The following is a 21582-nucleotide window of genomic DNA, read 5'->3' as shown; positions in this document are numbered from 1 at the left end:
GGCCCCTGTCTCCGGCCGTCCCTATCTCCGGCCCCTGTCTCCGACCGTCCCTATCTCCGGCCCCTGTCTCCGACCGTCCCTATCTCCGGCCCCTGTCTCCGGCCATCCCTATCTCCGGCCCCTGTCTCCGACCCCTATCTCCGGCCCCTGTCTCCGGCCGTCCCTATCTCCGGCCCCTGTCTCCAGCCGTCCCTATCTCCGGCCCCTGTCTCCGGCCGTCCCTATCTCCGGCCCCTATCTCCGGCCGTCCCTATCTCCGGCCCCTGTCTCCGGCCGTCCCTATCTCCGGCCCCTGTCTCCAGCCGTCCCTATCTCCGGCCCCTGTCTCCGGCCGTCCCTATCTCCGGCCCCTATCTCCGACCGTCCCTATCTCCGGCCCCTGTCTCCAGCCGTCCCTATCTCCGGCCCCTGTCTCCGACCGTCCCTATCTCCGGCCCCTGTCTCCGGCCGTCCCTATCTCCAGCCCCTGTCTCCGACCGTCCCTATCTCCGGCCCCTGTCTCCGACCGTCCCTATCTCCGGCCCCTGTCTCCGACCGTCCCTATCTCCGACCCCTGTCTCCGGCCGTCCCTATCTCCGGCCCCTGTCTCCGGCCGTCCCTATCTCCGGCCCCTGTCTCCGACCGTCCCTATCTCCGACCCCTATCTCCGACCGTCCCTATCTCCGACCCCTGTCTCCGGCCGTCCCTATCTCCGGCCCCTATCTCCGGCCGTCCCTATCTCCGACCATTATCTCCGACCGTCCCTATCTCCGGCCCCTGTCTCCGACCGTCCCTGTCTCCGGCCCCTGTCTCCGGCCGTCCCTATCTCCGGCCCCTGTCTCCGGCCGTCCCTATCTCCAGCCCCTGTCTCCGGCCGTCCCTATCTCCGGCCCCTGTCTCCGACCCATATCTCCGACCGTCCCTATCTCCGGCCCCTATCTCCGGCCGTCCCTATCTCCGGCCCCTATCTCCGGCCCCTGTCTCCGGCCGTCCCTATCTCCGACCCCTATCTCCGGCCCCTGTCTCAGACCCCTGTCTCCGGCCGTCCCTATCTCCGACCCCTGTCTCTGGCCGTCCCTATCTCCGGCCCCTGTCTCCGGCCGTCCCTATCTCCGACCCCTGTCTCCGGCCGTCCCTATCTCCGGCCCCTGTCTCCGGCCGTCCCTATCTCCGACCCCTATCTCCGACCGTCCCTATCTCCGGCCCCTGTCTCCGGCCGTCCCTATCTCCGGCCCCTGTCTCCGACCGTCCCTATCTCCGACCCCTGTCTCCGGCCGTCCCTATCTCCGGCCCCTGTCTCCGGCCATCCCTATCTCCGGCCCCTGTCTCCGGCCGTCCCTATCTCCGGCCCCTGTCTCCGGCCATCCCTATCTCCGGCCCCTGTCTCCGGCCGTCCCTATCTCCGGCCCCTGTCTCCGGCCATCCCTATCTCCGGCCCCTGTCTCCGACCGTCCCTATCTCCGGCCCCTGTCTCCGGCCGTCCCTATCTCCGGCCCCTGTCTCCGGCCGTCCCTATCTCCGGCCCCTGTCTCCGGCCGTCCCTATCTCCGGCCCCTGTCTCCGGCCGTCCCTATCTCCGGCCCCTGTCTCCGGCCGTCCCTATCTCCGGCCCCTGTCTCCGACCGTCCCTATCTCCGGCCCCTGTCTCCGGCCGTCCCTATCTCCGACCCCTGTCTCCGGCCGTCCCTATCTCCGGCCCCTGTCTCCGGCCATCCCTATCTCCGGCCCCTGTCTCTGACCGTCCCTATCTCCGGCCCCTGTCTCTGACCGTCCCTATCTCCGGCCCCTATCTCCGACCGTCCCTATCTCCGGCCCCTGTCTCCGACCGTCCCTATCTCCAGCCCCTGTCTCCGGCCGTCCCTATCTCCGACCCCTGTCTCTGACCGTCCCTATCTCCGGCCCCTGTCTCCGGCCGTCCCTATCTCCGACCCCTGTCTCCGGCCGTCCCTATCTCCGACCCCTGTCTCTGACCGTCCCTATCTCCGGCCCCTGTCTCTGACCGTCCCTATCTCCGGCCCCTATCTCCGACCGTCCCTATCTCCGGCCCCTGTCTCCGACCGTCCCTATCTCCGGCCCCTGTCTCCGACCGTCCCTATCTCCGGCCCCTGTCTCCGGCCGTCCCTATCTCCGGCCCCTGTCTCCGACCGTCCCTATCTCCGGCCCCTGTCTCCGACCGTCCCTATCTCCGACCCCTATCTCCAGCCGTCCCTATCTCCGGCCCCTGTCTCCGACCGTCCCTATCTCCGGCCCCTGTCTCCGGCCGTCCCTATCTCCGGCCCCTGTCTTAGACCGTCCCTATCTCCGGCCCCTGTCTCCGGCCGTCCCTATCTCCGACCCCTGTCTCCGACCGTCCCTATCTCCGGCCCCTGTCTCCGGCCGTCCCTATCTCCGGCCCCTGTCTTAGACCGTCCCTATCTCCGGCCCCTGTCTCCGGCCGTCCCTATCTCCGGCCCCTGTCTCCGACCGTCCCTATCTCCGGCCCCTATCTCCGACCGTCCCTATCTCCGACCCCTGTCTCCGACCGTCCCTATCTCCGACCCCTGTCTCCGACCGTCCCTATCTCCGACCCCTGTCTCCGGCCGTCCCTATCTCCAGCCCCTGTCTCCGACCGTCCCTATCTCCGGCCCCTGTCTCTGACCGTCCCTATCTCCGACCCCTGTCTCCGACCGTCCCTATCTCCGGCCCCTGTCTCCGACCGTCCCTATCTCCGGCCCCTGTCTCTGACCGTCCCTATCTCCGGCCCCTGTCTCCGGCCGTCCCTATCTCCGGCCCCTGTCTCCGGCCGTCCCTATCTCCGACCCCTGTCTCCGACCCCTATCTCTGACCCCTATCTCCGACCGTCCCTATCTCCGACCCCTGTCTCCGACCCCTATCTCTGACCCCTATCTCCGACCGTCCCTATCTCCGGCCCCTGTCTCCGACCGTCCCTATCTCCGGCCCCTGTCTCCGACCGTCCCTATCTCCGACCCCTATCTCCGACCGTCCCTATCTCCGACCCCTGTCTCCGACCGTCCCTATCTCCGGCCCCTGTCTCCGACCGTCCCTATCTCCGGCCCCTGTCTCCGACCGTCCCTATCTCCGGCCCCTATCTCCGACCGTCCCTATCTCCGACCCCTATCTCCGACCGTCCCTATCTCCGACCCCTGTCTCCGACCGTCCCTATCTCCGACCCCTATCTCCGGCCGTCCCTATCTCCGACCCCTGTCTCCGGCCGTCCCTATCTCCGACCATATCTCCGACCGTCCCTATCTCCGACCCCTATCTCCGACCGTCCCTATCTCCGACCCCTGTCTCCGACCGTCCCTATCTCCGACCCCTATCTCCGGCCGTCCCTATCTCCGACCCCTATCTCCGGCCGTCCCTATCTCCGACCATATCTCTGCCCCTTTCTCCATCTCTATCACCATCTCCTTCTCTCTCTCTCTTTCCTTCTCTCTTTCTCTCTCTCTCTTTCCTTCTTTCTCTCCCTCTCCTTCACTCTCTCTTTCCTCCTTTCTTTTTTCCTTTCTTTCATCCTTTCCCTCTCTCTTTTTCTCTCTCTCTTTTTCCCGCCCTCTTTCTCACTTTCCTTCTTTCTTTTTTCTCTCTCTGTCACTCCTTGATGGGCTTTTTGGGACGCCCAAGATGTTGGACAGACGATCGGGACGGGGGCGGGTGGGGGGGGGGGCGCGGAGATGGGATCGTACCTCGGTGAGGGCAGTCTCACAAGACCCATTGGGAGGGGGCTGGGGTGGGTGTGGGGGGCGGAGATGGGATCGTACCTCGGTGAGGTTAGTCTCACAAGACCCATTGGGAGGGGGCTGGGGTGGGTGTGGGGGGCGGAGGTGGGATCGTACCTCGGTGAGGTTAGTCTCACAAGACCCATTGGGAGGGGGCTGGGGTGGGTGTGGGGGGCGGAGGTGGGATCGTACCTCGGTGAGGGTAGTCTCACAAGACCCATTGGGAGGGTGTGGGGGTGGGTGGGGGGGGTGCGGAGGTGGGATCGTACCTCGGTGAGGGTAGTCTCACAAGACCCATTGGGTGGGTGTGGGGGTGGGTGGGGGGGGGTGCGGAGGTGGGATCGTACCTCGGTGAGGGCAGTCTCACAAGACCCATTGGGAGGGGGCTGGGGTGGGTGGATGGGGTGCGGAGGTGGGATCGTACCTCGGTGAGGGTAGTCTCACAAGACCCATTGGGAGGGGGCTGGGGTGGGTGGGTGGGGTGCGGAGGTGGGATCGTACCTCGGTGAGGGTTGTCTCACAAGACCCATTGGGAGGGGGCTGGGGTGGGTGTGGGGGGCGGAGATGGGATCGTACCTCGGTGAGGGCAGTCTCACAAGACCCATTGGGAGGGGGCTGGGGTGGGTGGTGGGGGCGGAGGAGGAATCGTACCTCGGTGAGGGTTGTCTCACAAGACCCATTGGGAGGGGGCGGGGGCGGGGGGCGGAGGTGGGATCGTACCTCGGTGAGGTTAGTCTCACAAGACCCATTGGGAGGGGGCTGGGGTGGGTGTGGGGGGCGGAGGTGGGATCGTACCTCGGTGAGGGTAGTCTCACAAGATCCATTGGGAGGGGGCTGGGGTGGGTGGGGGTTGCGGAGGTGGGATCGTACCTCGGTGAGGGTAGTCTCACAAGACCCATTGGGAGGGGGCGGGGGCGGGGGGCGGAGGTGGGATCGTACCTCGGTGAGGGTAGTCTCACAAGACCCATTGGGAGGGGGCTGGGGTGGGTGGGGGTTGCGGAGGTGGGATCGTACCTCGGTGAGGGTAGTCTCACAAGACCCATTGGGAGGGGGCTGGGGTGGGGGGTGCGGAGGTGGGATCGTACCTCGGTGAGGGCAGTCTCACAAGACCCATTGGGAGGGGGCTGGGGTGGGTGGGGGGGGGGCGGAGGTGGGATCGTACCTCGGTGAGGGTAGTCTCACAAGACCCATTGGGAGGGCGCGGGTGTGGGGGGGCGGAGGTGGGATCGTACCTCGGTGAGGGCAGTCTCACAAGACCCATTGGGAGGGGGCTGGGGTGGGTGGGGGGGGGCGGAGGTGGGATCGTACCTCGGTGAGGGTAGTCTCACAAGATCCATTGCGAGGGGGAGCTGGGGGTGGGTGGGGGGGTGCGGAGGTGGGATCGTACCTTGGTGAGGGTAGTCTCACAAGATCCATTGGGAGGGGGAGCTGGGGGTGGGCAGGTGTTAGATGCTGAGAGGCAGTTTCCCCTTGGCTGGCGAGTCTAGAACGAGGAGGCATAGTCTCAGGATAGGGTACGGTAGCATAGTGATTATGTTACTAGTAATCCAGAGGCCTTCTCCGCATCTCCCCCAACCCCACCCACCCACCTTCTCCCAATCTTTCTGGACCCCACCTGGCATAGTGGTAATATCACTGGGTTAATAATCCAGAGGCCTGGACTATTGATTCCGAAGATGTGAGTTGAAATCCCACCACGACAGCTGGGGAATTTAAGTTCAGTTAATTAAATAAATCTGGAATTAAAAACTAGTATTAGTGAGGGTGACCATGAAACTGTCTGATTGTTGTAAAAACCCATCTGGTTCACTAATGTCCTTTAGGGAAGGAAATCTACTGCCCTTACCCGGTCTGGCCGATATGTGACTCCAGACCCACAGCAATGTGGTCGACTCTTAACTGCCGTTCAAGATGGTGGCTCACCAACAACTTCTCGAGGGCAATTAGACATAGGAGCAGGAGTAGGCCATTCGGCCCCTCGAGCCTGCTCTGCCATTTAATGAAATCATGGCTGATCATCCAAATTCAGTACCCTGTCCCTGCTTTCTCCCCATATCCCTTGATCCCTTGAGCCTTAAGAAATATATCCAACTCCTTCTTGAATATATTAAATGAGTTGGCCTCCACTGCCTTCTGTGGTAGAGAATTCCACAGGTTCACCACTCTCTGGGTGAAGAAATTCCTCCTCATCTCTGTCCTAAATGGCTTACCCCTTATCCTTAGACTGTGACCCCTGGTTCTGGACTCCCCGGCCATCGGGAACATCCTTCCTGCATCTAGTCTGTCCAGTCCTGCCAGAATTTTATAAGTTTCAATGAGATCCCCTCTCATTTTTCTAAACTCCAGCGAGTACAAGCCCAATCATCCCAATCTCATACGTCATTCATAAGAACATAAGAAATAGGAGCAGGAGTAGGCCAATCGGCCCCTCGAGCCTGCTCCGCCATTCAATAAGATCGTGGCTGATCTGATCTGCCATCCCAGGTATCAGCCTGGTGAATCTTCGCTGAACTCCTTCCATGGCAAGAACATCCTTCCTCAGATAAGGTGACCAAAACTGCACACAATACTCAAGGTGCGGTCTCACCAAGGCCCTGTACAACTGCAGCAAGACATCCTTGCTCCTGTACTTGAATCCTCTCGCTACGAAGGCCAACATACCATTTGCCTTCTTAACCGCCTGCTGCACCTACATGCTTACCTTCAGCGACTGGTGCACAAGGACACCCAGGTCTCGTTGCACTTCCCCTTTTCCCAATCTATTGCCATTCAGATAATAGTCTGCCTTCCTGTTTTTGCCACCAAAGTGGATAACCTCGCATTAATCCACATTATACTGCATCTGCCATGCATCTGCCCAATCTGGCTGAGCTGGGCAATAAATGCTGGCCTTGCCAGCGACGCCCACGTCCCAGGAATGAATTTAAAAAAAATAAGGGGTTGGCCATTTAGGACTGAGATGAGGAGGAAATTCTTCACTCAGAAGGTTGTGAATTCTCCACCCCAAATGCCTGTGAATGCTAAGTTGTTGAGTATATTCAAGGCGCAGATCGATAGATTATGGGGATCAGCGGGAAAGTGAAGGGCCGAATGGCCTACTCCTGCTCCTATCTTCTATGCTACAATTGTACAGGGCCTCGGTGAGACCACACCTGGAGTACTGGGCACAGTTTTGGTCTCCTTATCTGAGGAAGGATATACTTGCCTTGGAGGCGGTGCAACGAAGGTTCACTAGATTGATTCCTGGGATGAGAGGGCTGTCCTATGAGGAGAGATTGTGTAGAATGGGCCGATACTCTCTGGAGTTTAGAAGAATGGGAGGTGATCTCATTGAAACATACAAGATTCTGGGGGGGATTGACAGGGTAGATGCCGAGAGGTTGTTTCCCCCTGGCTGGAGAGTCTAGAACTAGGGGGCACAGTCTCAGGATAAGGAGTCGGCCATTTAGGACTGAGATGAGGAGGAATTTCTTCACTCAGAGGGTTGTGAATCTTTGGAATTCTCTGCCCCAGAGGGCTGTGGAGGCTGAGTCGTTGAGTATATTCAAGGCTGATAGATTGTTGGACTCTAGGGGAATCGAGGGATATGGCGATCGGGCGGAAAAGTGGAGTTGAGGTCGATGATCAGCCATGATCTTATTGAATGGCGGAGCAGGCTCGAGGGGCCGAATGGCCCACTCCTGCTCCATCTTCTTCTGGAGAAATAGATTGCATAATATCCCCCGCCCATCTCTTTGCTACTCATCCTCAGCTGGAGGGCTCCCTGGAGCAGGAGAAGAAAGTGCGGATGGACCTGGAGCGGGTCAAGAGGAAGCTCGAGGGGGATCTCAAACTCACCCAGGAGAACGTCATGGACTTAGAGAACGACAAGCAGCAGGTGGAAGAAAAGCTGAAGAAGTAAGTGTGTGGGGGGGCAGGGCAGGGGACTGAGCTAGGAAAGGCTCAGGCTTCACTCCGGGCCTACAACTCCGGGCAGCTTCCGCTCCTGAACTCCTCGCAAGGTCGACGGGGTTCAAGGGTTAAGTGTCAGGAGGGCGCCTCCTCTCAGCTCGGCTTGCAAAGTTTAGAAGGTTGAGAGGGGCGAGAAGGGAGTTGCAGAGACCAAGGCGGGTGGAAGGAGTTGAGGTGCAGATCAGCCATGATCTCGTTGAATGGTGGAACAGGCTCGAGGGGCTGAATGGGCCTCCTCCTGTTCTGGTGTAACGGGCTCGAGGGGCTGAATGGCCTCCTCCTCTTCCTGTGTAACAGGCTCAAGGGGCTGAATGGGCCTCCTCCTGTTCCGGTGTAACGGGCTCGAGGGGCTGAATGGGCCTCCTCCTGTTCCGGTGTAACGGGCTCGAGGGGCTGAATGGCCTCCTCCTCTTCCTGTGTAACAGGCTTGAGGGGCTGAACGGCCTCCTCCTGTTCCTCTGAAACAGGCTCGAGGGGCTGAACGGCCTCCTCCTATTCCTGTGTAACAGGCTCGAGGGGCCGAATGGCCTCCTCCTGTTCCTGTGTAAAAGGCTCGAGGGGTTGAACGGCCTCCTCCTGTTCCTGTGCAACAGGCTCGAGGGGCTGAATGGCCTCCTCCTGTTCCTGTGTAAAAGGCTCGAGTGGTTGAACGGCCTCCTCCTGTTCCTGTGCAACAGGCTCAAGGGGCTGAATGGCCTCCTCCTGTTCCTGTGTAACAGTCTCGAGGGGCTGAATGGGCCTCCTCCTGTTCCTGTGTAACAGGCCCGAGGGGCTGAACGGCCTCCTCCTGTTCCTGTATAACAGGCTCGAGGGGCTGAATGGCCTCCTCCTGTTCCTATGTAACAGGCTCGAGGGGCTGAATGGCCTCCTCCTGTTCCTGTGTAACTGGCTCGAGGGGCTGAATGGCCTCCTCCTGTTCCTAATGTAACAGGCTCGAGGGGCTGAATGGCCTCCTCCTGTTCCTGTGTAACTGGCTCGAGGGGCTGAATGGCCTCCTCCTGTTCCTAATGTAACAGGCTTGAGGGGCTGAATGGCCTCCTCCTGTTCCTGTGTAACAGGCTCGAGTGGCTGAATGGCATTTCCCTTTAAGCCTCTCAATGCTGTGGTCAATCAAGCTGCATTGTCGGAGGGGCAGTACTGAGGGAGCGCTGCACCATCAGAGGGTCAGTACTGAAGGAGCGCCGCACTGTCGGAGGGGCAGTACTGAGGGAGCGCTGCACTGTGGGAGGGGCACTACTGAGGGAGTGCTGCACTGTCGGAGGGGCAGTACTGAGGGAGCGGCGCACAGTCGGAGGGGCAGTGCTGAGGGAGTACTGCACTGTCGGAGGGGCAGTACTGAGGGAGCGCCGCACTGTCGGAGGGTCAGTACTGAGGGAGCGCTGCACTGTCGGAGGGGCAGTACTGAGGGAATGCTGCACTGTCGGAGGGGCAGTACTGAGGGAGTGCTAAACTGTCGGAGGGGCAGTACTGAGGGAGTGCTGCACTGTTGGAGGGGCAGTACTGAGGGAGCGCTGCACTGTCAGAGGGGCAGTACTGAGGGAATGCTGCTGTCGGAGGGGCAGTACTGAGGGAGTGCTGCACTGTCGGAGGGTCAGTACTGAGGGAGTGCTGCACTGTCTGAGGGGCAGTAATGAGGGAGCGCTGCACTGTCGGAGGGTCAGTATTGAGGGAGCGCCGCACTGTCGGAGGGTCAGTGCTGAGGGAGCGCTGCACTGTCGGATGGCCAGTACTGAGGGAGTGCCGCACTGTCGGAGGGTCAGTACTGAGGGAGCGCCGCACTGTTGGAGGGTCAGTACTGAGGGAGCGCCGCACTGTCGGAGGGTCAGTACTGAGGAAGTGCCGCACTGTGGGAGGGGCAGTACTGAGGGAGCGCCGCACTTTCGGAGGGGCAATACGTACTGAGGGAACGCCGCACTATCGGCGGGTCAGTACTGAGGGAGTGCTGCACTGTCGGACGGGCAGTGCCAAGGGAATGCTGCACTGTCAGAGGGGCAATACTGAGGGAATGCCACACTGTCAGAGGGGCAGTACTGAGGGAGTGCTGCACTGTCGGAGGGTCAGTACTGAGGGAATGCCGCACTGTCAGAGGGGCAGTACTGAGGGAGCGCTGCACTGTCGGAGGGTCAGTACTGAGGGAGCGCCTCACTTTCGGAGGGGCAGCACTGTCAGATTATATAAGGGTGCAGGTTGTTGATGGGCCTTGGAATGTGATGTGGATCTAACTCTCTCTTGATCCTGATGCTTCTCACTGCCCCTCTTCACTCCCCCAGGAAAGAGTTTGAAGTTAGTCACTTGAACAGCAAAATTGAGGATGAGCAAGCCTTGGGTATTCAACTACAGAAGAAACTCAAAGAGCTCCAGGTAAGCTCCATCCGCCATGGACACTTCCAAAGGGTCCCTGTTCAATCTTTCCTGATAGGTGTAACCTCTCAGGTCTGGTATTGTCCTTGCAAATCTTTTTTGCACCTTCTTCAGTGCCTCTATGTCCCTTTTGATAATATGGAGACCAGAACTGTGCACGGTGCTCCAAGTGTGGTCTAACCAAGGTATATGGAGACCAGAACTGTGCACAGTGCTCCAAGTGTGGTCTATCCAAGGTATATGGAGACCAGAACTGTGCACAGTGCTCCAAGTGTGGTCTAACCAAGGTATATGGAGACCAGAGCTGTGCACAGTGCTCCAGGTTTGGTCTAACCAAGGTATATGGAGACCAGAACTGTGCGCAGTGTTCCAAGTGTGGTCTAACCAAGGTATATGGAGACCAGAACTGTGCACAGTGCTCCAGGTTTGGTCTAACCAAGGTATATAGAGACCAGAACTGTGCACAATGCTCCAAGTGTTGTTTAACCAAGGTATATGGAGACCAGAACTGAACACAGTGCTCCAAGTGTGGTCTAATCAAGGTATATGGAGACCAGTACTGTGCACAGTGCTCCAAGTGAGATCTACGCAAGCTATATGGAGAACAGAACTGTGCACAGTGCTCCAAGTGTGGTCTAACCAAGGTATATGGAGACCAGAACTGTGCACAGTGCTCCAAGTGAAGCATGACCAAGGTATATGGAGACCAGAAATGTGCACAATGCTCCAAGTGTTGTCTAACCAAGGAATATGGAGACCAGAACTGTGCACAATGCTCCAAGTGTGGTTTAACCAAGGAATATGGAGACCAGAACTGTGCACAGTGCTCCAAGTGTGGTCTAACCAACGTATATGGAGACCAGAACTGTGCACAGTGCTCCAAGTGTGGTCTAACCAAGGTATATGGAGACCAGAACTGTGCACAGTGCTCCAAGTGTGGTCTAACCAAGATTTAATACTGTTTTAAGGTGGCGGATGCCGTTAAATCCTGCCCCCCTCAGCCCGTGTCTCTCTCTCTCAGGCGCGGATCGAGGAGCTGGAGGAGGAGCTGGAGGCCGAGCGGGCGGCCCGGGCTAAGATCGAGAAGCAGCGCTCGGACCTGTCCCGCGAGCTGGAGGAGATCAGCGAGCGGCTGGAGGAGGCCGGCGGGGCCACTTCCGCCCAGGTGGAGATGAACAAGAAGCGGGAGGCGGAGTTCCTGAAGCTGCGCCGTGACTTTGAGGAGGCCACGCTCCAGCACGAGGCCACCTCGGCCGCCCTACGCAAGAAGCACTCGGACTCGACGGCAGAGCTGGGCGAGCAGATCGACAACCTGCAGCGGGTCAAGCAGAAGCTGGAGAAGGAGAAGAGTGAGTTCAAACTGGAGCTGGATGACGTGGCCTCCAACATGGAGCAGGTCGTCAAGGCTAAGGTAGGGTCACCTAGAGACTAATTGTAAAATCCTCGGGTCACCTGGAGACTAATTGTAAAATCCTAGGGTCACCTGGAGACTAATTGTAAAATCCTAGGGTCACCTGGAAACTAATTGTAAAATCCTAGGGTCACCTGGAGACTAATTGTAAAATCCTCGGGTCACCTGGAGACGAATTGTAAAATCCTAGGGTCACCTAGAGACTAATTATAAAATCCTCGGGTCACCTGGAGACTAATTGTAAAATCCTAGGGTCACCTAGAGACTAATTGTAAAGGGTAAAATTCTGGGGTCACCTCGTGTCTAATGGTAAATAATAAAATCCTAGGGTCACCTAGAGACTAATTGTAAAATCCTAGGGTCACCTGGAGACTACTTGTAAAATCCTAGGGTCACCTAGAGCCTAATTGTAAAATCCTAGGGTCACCTGGAGACTAATTGTAAATGGTAAAATTCTGGGGTCACCTCGCGTCTGATGGTAAATAATAAAATCCTAGGGCACCTAGAGACTAATGGTAAAATCCTTGCCTCATTTAGAGCAAATGGAATGATCCTAGGGTCACATTGAGATTAATTGTAAATAGCAGAATTCTAGGGTCACTAACAGACATGGAGCTTTACTCTGCATCTAACTCAGTGCTGTGCCTGCCCTGGGAGTGTTTGACGGGACAGTGTAGAGGGAGCTTTACTCTGATTCTAACCCGTGCTGTACCTGCCCTGGGAGTGTTTGATGGGACAGTGAAGAGGGAGCTTTACTCTGTATCTAACCCGTGCTGTACCTGCCCTGGGAGTGTTTGATGGGACAGTGTAGAGGGAGCTTTACTCTGCATCTAACCTGTGTTGTACCTGCTCTGGGAGTGTTTGATGGGACGGTGTAGAGGGAGCTTTACTCTGTATCTAACCCGTGATGTACCTACCCTGGAGTGTTTGATGGGACAGTGTAGAGGGAGCTTTACTCTGCATCTACCCTGTGCTGTACCTGCTCTGGGAGTGTTTAATGGGACAGAGTAGAGGGAAATTTACTCTGTATCAAACTCAGTGCTGGACCTGCCGTGGGAGTGTTTGATGGGACAGTGCAGAGCGAGCTTTACTCTGTATCTAACCCGTGCTGTACCTGTCCTGGGAGTGTTTGATGGGACAGTGTAGAGGGAGCTTTACTCTGTATCTAACCCGTGCTGTACCTGCCCTGGGAGTGTTTGATGGGACAGTGTAGAGGGAGCTTTACTCTGTATCTAACCTGTGCTATACCTGCCCTGGGAGTGTTTGATGAGACAGTGTAGAGGGAGCTTTACTCTGTACCTAACCCTCTGCTGTACTTGCCCTGGGAGTGTTTCATGGGACAGTGCAGCAGAAGCTTCACTCTGTATCTAACCCGTGCTGTACCTGCCTTGGGAGTGTTTGATGAGACAGTGTAGAGGGAGCTTTACTCTGTATCTAACCCGTGCTGTACCTGCCCTGGGAGTGTTTGATGGGACAGTGTAGAGGGCGCTTTACTCTGCATCTAACCCGTGCTGTACCTGCTCTGGGAGTGTTTAATGGGACAGAGTAGAGTGAGATTTACTCTGTATCTAACTCAGTGCTGTACCTGCCGTGGGAGTGTTTGATGGGACAGTGTAGAGGGAGCTTTACTCTGTATCTAACCCGTGCTGTACCTGCCCTGGGAGTGTTTGATGGGACAGTGTAGAGGGGGCTTTATTCTGTATCTAACCTGTGCTGTACCTGCCCTGGGAGTGTTTGATGGGACAGTGTAGAGGGAGCTTTACTCTGTATCTAACCCGTGCTGTACCTGCCCTGGGAGTGTTTGATGGGACAGTGTAGAGCGAGCTTTACTCTGTATCTAATCCGTGCTGTACCTGCTCTGGGAGTGTTTAATGGAACAGAGTAGAGTGAGATTTACTCTGTATCTAACTCAGTGCTGTACCTGCTGTAAAGTCTGTGGGTTGTGCAGTTAATAAATACACAGACTTCAGAAATAACAACAAACAGGTCTTTACTATTCGAAGGTCCGGGCGAATCTGCCCCAGTTATCCTGTCACAACACTTATATACTGGTGTGGTCACTGTCGGTATTACAGTATACAGAAGCCAAACAAGTAATGCCACACTTAAAGTAGTTCCCTTAAAGGTGAACGGTTACATACAATAATTTCCTTAAGGGTAGACGGGTACATACACTACAATCCTCCCTTTTTAGCTTTCAACATACTGAGTCCATAGTGGACATACATTATCACATATATATATACAGATTTATTTAAGACAGTTCATAGATTCAGTCTTTCGGGAGGTTTCCGGATTCTGTCCGGGTAACGCCGCAGTGGTGTCGTCATTCCAAGCGGGCTAGTAGGTGTTTCTGGTAAAGTTGAATCGGCTCGAAGCACAGTGTCAGGTTCCTCTGACTCCAGAACTACCAGATCGGACGTAGGTGTTCTGGGTAACTCAGTCTCAACCTTATCCGGGTAAGGTGGTGAAGTCGGGGGCCCATTTGTGGCGGACCCTATGATCTGGTCAACATGGCGCCTTATTATATTGTCTCCAATGTCCACAGTGTACATCAACGGGCCTAGCCTTTTTCCAATCGTTCCAGGCTGCCATTTCTCAGTACGATAGTCCCGGGCCAAAACTCGTTGACCGGTCTGGAAGGATCTAGTGGCCCTTTCGTTCATGCCCTGGAATTGCCGGTTCTCTACGTCCCTTCTGACGTTTGGTTTGAGTAAATCCAGCCAACATCGTAGGCGTCTATTACAAAACATCATCGCGGGAGTTTGATTTGTGACCGCATGGGTTGCATTTCGGTATGCCAACAAAAAACTATCCACCTTATGCTGTAAACTTATGTCTTCATTACTCATGGCCTTTACGGCCTTCTTGAAGGTCTGGACAAACCTTTCAGCCAATCCATTGGAGGCGGGATGGTATGGGGCTGACGTGTAATGTTTAACTCCATTGCTCTTTAAGAATTTCTTAAATTCCTCAGATACAAATTGCGGTCCATTGTCAGAACAGATCTGTTCTGGCAGGCCATTCCGAGCAAACATAGTCCTTAACACCGTGATGGTTTTTTCCGTCGTGGTGGTGGTCATCTTAATTACTTCTGGCCACTTGGAGTGGGCATCTACCGCTATTAGGAACATCGAGTCCATAAATGGACCAGCAAAGTCGATGTGTACTCTTTGCCAGGGAGATGAGGGCCACTCCCATGGGTGCAGAGGAGCCTGTGGTGGCGCATTCTGAACCCTCTGACATCCTAGGCAGTTCTTCGTGATCTCCTCTACGTCCCCATCGATGCCTGGCCACCACACAAACGCCCTTGCTAGATTCTTCATCTTTACGCCACCCAGGTGTCCGTCGTGCAGCTCCTTGAGTACCTTCTTTTGGAGTTTGGGTGGAATCACCACTCTAGACCCACACATCAGGGTTCCTCGACACACTGACAGTTGTTCTTTCCTCTGTGAGAATGCTTGCAGTGTTGGTTCGCACTGTGCTGGCCATCCCTCCACCGTTAAATCATAGACTCGTGAAAGAGTCGGGTCATTCCTTGTCTCATTCTCAATCATTGAGTTTGTTATCGGCAGACACTCCACTATTGATGAGTGGAACAACTCTACTGGGTCCACTGTCCTCGCTTCTTCTACCATCGGCAATGGCAAGCGTGATAGCCCATCAGCGTTTCCATGCTGTTTGGACCGTTTGTATTCAATATCATACTGGTGCGCCCCAAGTAAAACTGACCATCTTTGTAACCTTTGTGCCGTCATGGTAGAAACGGCCTTGTTTGGGTTGAATATGGACACCAACGGCTGGTGGTCCGTCAGCAACGTGAACCTCTTACACTGCAGGTGATGGTTGAATTTCTTCACGCCCCACTCAAGACTGAGGGCCTCCCTATCTATCTGGGCGTAATTTCGTTCTGCTGGTGTCAATGATCGGGACGCGAATGCCACCGGCCTTTCCGAGCCATTTGGTAGTCTGTGCGAAAGTACTGCCCCAATTCCGTACGGGGAAGCATCGCAAGCTAGACGAAGGGGTAATGCTGGGTTGAAATGAGCCAACACTTCTTCAGAGGTAATCAACTCCTTGCTCCTGCGAAAAGCCTTTTTGCATTCTTCACTCCACCTCCATGGTGTTTCTTTCCGCAACAGCTCATTTAGCGGATGCAGCACCGTAGATAAATTTGGCAGAAACTTGTGATAATAATTAATCAACCCCAAGAATGACCTTAGCTGTGACACGTTTCCTGGAGCGGGGGCCTTCACGACCGCTTCTATCTTTTCCGGTGACTTATGTAGTCCCTCTCGGTCAATGACATGACCGCAGTATGAGATCCGTTTTTGGAAAAACTCACACTTCTTGCGATTAACCCGAAGGCCATACTCCTTCAACCTGGTGAGTACCAGTTTCAAATTCGTGAGGTGTTCTTCCTCATCTTTTCCCGTGATTAGAATATCATCTAAGTAGCACTGCGTGCTTGGAATTCCTTGTAACATCTGTTCCATGGCCCTCTGCCAAATTGCTGGCGCCGAAGCTACTCCAAAGACCAGTCTATTATAGCGATACAAGCCTCTGTGAGTGTTGATGGTGAGGTATTGGCGTGACTCTTCCTCAACCTCCATCTGTAAATATGCCTGAGCCAAGTTCTATCTTCGTGAAGTGCTTCCCTCCAGCCAATGAAGCAAAGATATCTTCAATCCGCGGAAGCGGGTATTGTACCGTGTGAAGCACCGGATTCACTGTGATCTTGAAATCTCCGCAGATACGGACCTTCCCCGGTCCCCCTGGCTTATTACTTGGTGAGGATTTCATGACGGGAACAATGGGCGTGGCCCACTCACTCCAGTCTACTTTTGACAGAACCCCTGATCGTTCAAGTTCTTCTAGTTCTGCCTCTACTGCTGGTCGTATTGCGTACGGTACCGATCTGGCCTTAAAAAACTTTGGGCTTGCATGTTCTGCAATCTTGACCTTTGCTTTAATACCTCGCAGCGTTCCCAGTCCTTGCTGGAATACCTCTTTAGCTTCGTCTAATATTCTGGACAACCGTTCAGGTTTGACATCCTCTTTTTCGGACTCCGCCGTCATGGTGTTTAGTGCATGCCAGTCCATCTTTATTTTTCGGATCTACTCTCGTCCCAGAAGTGGTGGACCTCCCTCAGGCAACACATACAGATCTAACCGGTGGTGAACTTTATCCTGGTATCTCACCTTGACCTCTAGTTTTCCGATGGGGAATACTTTGTGCCCCGTGTATGTCTGCAGCACTAGATCCGTATTCCGTAGTGGAATATGCTTGAAAAACTTTTTATAGTCATGCTTATTCATGACAGTCAACGCCGATCCGGTGTCTACTTCCATTTTTACTTGGACCTTCTCAATCTGTAACGTTATCCAAATAGTTTGTCGGTCGGCTTCATTGCTCACGTTGTGGATTCTCAGACTGTCCAGTCCTTTGTGTTTGGAGTGTGAGTCCGACTTCTGTTCCTTCAGACTCTTCCTAGTCGCCTCTTGTACCTTTCTGTACCATTTTTGTGAGGACTCGTTATTGTTGTACGTCGTTCCTGACCGGCACACTTTAGCTATGTGCCCGATCTTGCCACATTTCCGGCATTCTTGGTTTTTACCCCAGCAACGCTTCTGGTCGTGTGTTGTCTTCCCACAACGATAGCATTTCGTAGTCCTCGAGGTGATGTGGTCCACCCCTAGTGCCACCGTCTTCCGCTGCATTACCGCCGTTCCTTTTGCTGCGGCTTCGTATGATGCGGCTATAAGGACAGCCCTGTCAAGTGTGAGGTTGTTCTCTTCCAGTAGTCGCTTTTGCGTCCCTTCTTTGGACAATCCACATACGAACCTGTCTCGCAGTGCCTCTGTCAGATTCCCTCCGAACTGGCAGTGTTTCGCTAGCCTCCGCAGTTCGACCAAGTATTCCGCGTTGCTTTCGTCTTTCTTCTGCGTTCTCGCATAGAATCTGAATCGTTCAGCCAGCTTCAACGGTGTGGGGTTCAAGTGATCCTTCAGCACCGCTACTATATCCTCGAAAGTCTGATCCGCCGGTTTAGCTGGAGAGAGAAGATGTTTCAACAACCCGAATGTTTTCGCACCCATCATGTTAAGTAAGGTTAAAGCTTTTTCCTCCTTAGCTATTTTGTTAGCCTTACAATGTATCTCAATACGTTCCACGTACGTGGGCCAGTCTTCTATTTCGGAGTTAAAATCGTTGCTGTCCCCACGCTTAGGCATCTTCCTTTCTTTGGGTACAACACAAATATTTCTTTAAATTCTTATGTATTTTTTTTTCTAAGATGGCGGCTTTTCCCACGAATTTGGCGGTTTCCCGCTCTTCCTTTCTCTCCCCGCCCACTTCAATGGCGGTTTCCCGCTTCTGTCGGCTCCTCCGCCTAATGGCGGCTTCCCGCGTTTCTTCCTGGTGGAAGGGGTACGCTTTCCCCACAGCGGACAGGTTCAGCCGCTGGGCTGGCTCTTGCACAGCTCCCCCTACCCGGCTCTGTCTTCTCCTCCCGCCCGCACGGCTCTACCGGCGCTGGGTACACCCCGTTAACGGAGGACAGTTCAGCCGCTGGACTGGCTCTCGCGCAGTCTCTCACCCCGTTTTCGGCTGTGTCTCTCACCCACTCCCGCACGTTCGGTTTTGCCGGCTCTGAGTACCCCGTTGGTGGAGAACAGCTCAGCCGCTGGACTGGCTCCTCGCAGTCTCTCTCTCCGCACCCGGCTCTCACCCGCACGGTTCCCGTTCGCCTCCCCAGCCCTCTCGCAGACCGGTGTTTCCCTCCCCGGCTGCGGCTGGGTTTCTCTTCCCGCGCCTACTCGCAGGCTCAGCGCTTCGTGGCTGCGGTCGCTGCCCGGATTTTTCCCGCCGATCGCGCTCCGGCTGTCACCCGACGCCGTTGGACCCGACTTTTGACCGGCTCAGCTCCCCCTCGACCGAGGTCGAGTGCTCTGCCCTTATCCTCCGGATACTTCTACACCTTCCCCTACTCACAGACTCCGCGGCCGCCTTGTTTCTTGCTGATCGGCTCACTCCGCACCGTGGCAGAAGGGTAGTCAGTGCCTGTTGCTGATACAGCTTTTGTTGCTAAAGTCTTCCACCTTTCTCCTGCTGCAGCCTCGTGTTTTCTTCCAGCAGCACGACGAGGGCGGTTGCCTCTCTTCGACGCTCTGCTTGCTTTGGTAATCTTGCCGCAGGGTACGATCGGACTCGTCGCCACTGTAAAGTCTGTGGGTTGTGCAGTTAATAAATACACAGACTTCAGAAATAACAACAAACAGGTCTTTACTATTCGAAGGTCCGGGCGAATCTGCCCCAGTTATCCTGTCACAACACTTATATACTGGTGTGGTCACTGTCGGTATTACAGTATACAGAAGCCAAACAAGTAGTGCCACACTTAAAGTAGTTCCCTTAAAGGTGAACGGTTACATACAATAATTTCCTTAAGGGTAGACGGGTACATACACTACACCTGCCGTGGGAGTGTTTGATGGGACAGTGTAGAGGGAGCTTTACTCTGTATCTAACCCGTGCTGTACCTGCCCTGGGAGTGTTTGATGGGACAGTGTAGAGGGAGCTTTACTCTGTATCTAACTCTGTGCTGTACCTACGAAAGTTGACTGGAATTAAATTACTTTCACCAAATGCATTTGTTCTGCAGATTAATCTGGAGAAGATGTGCAGGACGCTGGAGGATCAGATGAATGAGTACAGAACCAAATCCGAGGAGGGTCAGAGGGTCATCAATGACTTTGCATCAAACAAGTCTAAACTCCAAACTGAAAATGGTACATCTAGCGGGGTCCAGGCCTTCAGCCGCTCACCTTTCCCCCTCTGTTTGTGACCTCTAGCCTTGACTAATCCAATGCTTTCCTGACCGGCCTCCCACCTTCCACTCTCCGTAACCATCCGCTCGTCTGAACCTCTGCTGCCCCGTGTCCTAAGTCTCGTTCACCCTTCGCCCCCCTGTTGCTCGCTGACCCACATTGGCACCCGGTTAAGCAACGGCTTGATTTCAAAATCCTCATCCTTGTTTTCAAATCCCTCCATGGCACCTCGCCCCCTCGCTATCTCTGTAACCACTTTGTTATCCACTTTGGTTATTAACTTTGGTGTCAAAAACAGGAAGGCAGATTATTATCTGAACGGCAATAGATTGGGAGAAGGGGAAGTGCAACGAGACCTGGGTGTCCTTGTGCACCAGTCGCTGAAGGTAAGCATGCAGGTGCAGCAGGCGGTTAAGCAGGCAAATGGTATGTTGGCCTTCATAGCGAGAGGATTCGAGTACAAGAACAAGGATGTCTTGCTGCAGTTGTACAGGGCCTTGGTGAGACCACACCTTGAGTATTGTGTGCAGTTTTGGTCGCCTTATCTGAGGAAGGATGTTCTTGCCATGGAAGGAGTGCAGCGAAGATTCACCAGACTGATACCTGGGATGGCAGGGATAACGTATGAGGAGAGATTGGGTCGATTGGGCTTATACTCACTGGAGTTTAGAAGAATGAGAGGGGATCTCATTGAAACTTATAAAATTCTAACAGGACTGGACAGACTAGATGCAGGAAGGATGTTCCCGATGGCGGGGGAATCCAGAACCAGGGGTCACAGTCTAAGGATAAGGGGTAAGCCATTTAGGACAGAGATGAGGAGGAATTTCTTCACCCAGAGAGTGGTGAACCTATGGAATTCTCTACCACAGAAGGCAGTTGAGGCCAATTCATTAAATATATTCAAGAAGGAGTTGGATATATTTTTTAAGGCTAAAGGGATCAAGGGATATGGGGAGAAAGCAGGAACATGGTACTGAATTTGGATGATCAGCCATGATCGCATTGAATGGCGGAGCAGGCTCGAGGGGCCGAATGGCCTACTCCTGCTCCTATCTTCTATGTTTCTATGTTTAACCTCCTCCAGGCCCCTACAACCCTCCGAGATCTCCGCGCTCCTCCAATTCTGGCCTCTTGCGCGTCCCCCTCGATTTTAATCGCTCCACCATTGGCGGCCGTGCCTTCAGCTGCCTGGGCCCCGAGCTGTGGAATTCCCTCCCTAAACCTCTCCGCCTCTCTCTCCTCCTTTCAGACGCTCCTTAAAACCTCCCTCTTTGACCAAGCTTTTGGTCACCTGTCCTAATGTCTCCTTATGTGGCTCGGTGTCAAACTTTGTGTTTGATTTACGCTCCTAGTGAAGCTCCTTGGGACGTTTTATCGTGTTAAAGGCGCTGGTTAGAATCCTAGCATCTTACAGCACAGAATGAGGCCATTCGGCCCGTCATGGCTGTGCCGGCTCTCTGAAAGAACGGTCCAAATTAGTCCTCTTCAAGCACAGGTCCAATTACCTTTTGAAAGTTCCTGTGGAACCTGATTCCATCATCCTTTCAGGCTGTGTGTTTCGGATCTCAACCACCCTCTGTGTGAAGAAACGTCTCCTCATTTCCCCTGTCGTTCTTTTGTCAATTATTTTAAATCTGTGACCTCTGGTTACTGACCCACTTACCAGAGGAAACAGTCTCTCCCTACTTGCTCTATCAAAACCCTTCATAATTTTGAACACCTCTATTCGGGCTCCCCTTAATCTTCTCTGCTCCAAGGAGAACAATCCCAGCTTCTCCAGTCTCTCCACGTAACTGAAGTCCCTCATCCCTGGTACCATTCTGGTCAATCTCCCCTTAACCTTCTCTGCTCGAAGGAGAACAACCCCAGCTTCTCCAGTCTCTCCACATCACTGAAGTCCCTCATCCCTGGTACCATTCTGGTCAATCTCCCCTTAACCTTCTCTGTTCTAAGGAGAACAACCCCAGCTTCTCCAGTCTCTCCACATCACTGAAGTCCCTCATCCCTGGTACCATTCTGGTCAATCTCCCCTTAACCTTCTCTGCTCTAAGGAGAACAACCCCAGCTTCTCCAGTCTCTCCACCTAACCGAAGTCCCTCATCCCTGGTCCCATTCTGGTCAATCTCCCCTTAACCTTCTCTGCTCTAAGGAGAACAACCCCAGCTTCTCCAGTCTCTCCACATAACTGAAGTCCCTCATCCCTGATACCATTCTGGTCAATCTCCTCTTAACCTTCTCTGCTCCAAGGAGAACAATCCCACCTTCTCCAGTCTCTCCACGTAACTGAAGTCCCTCATCCCTGGTACCATTCTGGCCAATCTCCCCATA

At 54.7% G+C, this 21582-nt stretch overlaps 1 protein-coding gene across 1 annotated transcript in view; it reads left to right on the top strand.

The window, feature by feature from the left end:
* LOC147118181 (myosin-6-like) overlaps positions 1 to 21582 on the top strand; it is a 128630-nt gene that overhangs the window by 80033 nt on the left and 27015 nt on the right. The window contains exons 13-16 of the mRNA XM_085983672.1: positions 7450 to 7595; positions 9920 to 10010; positions 11032 to 11421; positions 19086 to 19264. Coding sequence (XP_085839798.1) covers positions 7450 to 7595; positions 9920 to 10010; positions 11032 to 11421; positions 19086 to 19264 — 806 coding nt within the window. The remainder of the gene's footprint in view (positions 1 to 7449; positions 7596 to 9919; positions 10011 to 11031; positions 11422 to 19085; positions 19265 to 21582) is intronic.

The sequence above is a fragment of the Somniosus microcephalus genome, chromosome 4 (assembly GCF_052327205.1).
Source record: "Somniosus microcephalus isolate GS21.2 chromosome 4, FLI_Smic_1.0, whole genome shotgun sequence".
Lineage (NCBI taxonomy): Eukaryota > Metazoa > Chordata > Chondrichthyes > Squaliformes > Somniosidae > Somniosus > Somniosus microcephalus.
Note: the sequence above shows the minus strand (reverse complement) of the source record. Positions and strands in the feature narration are given on the sequence as shown.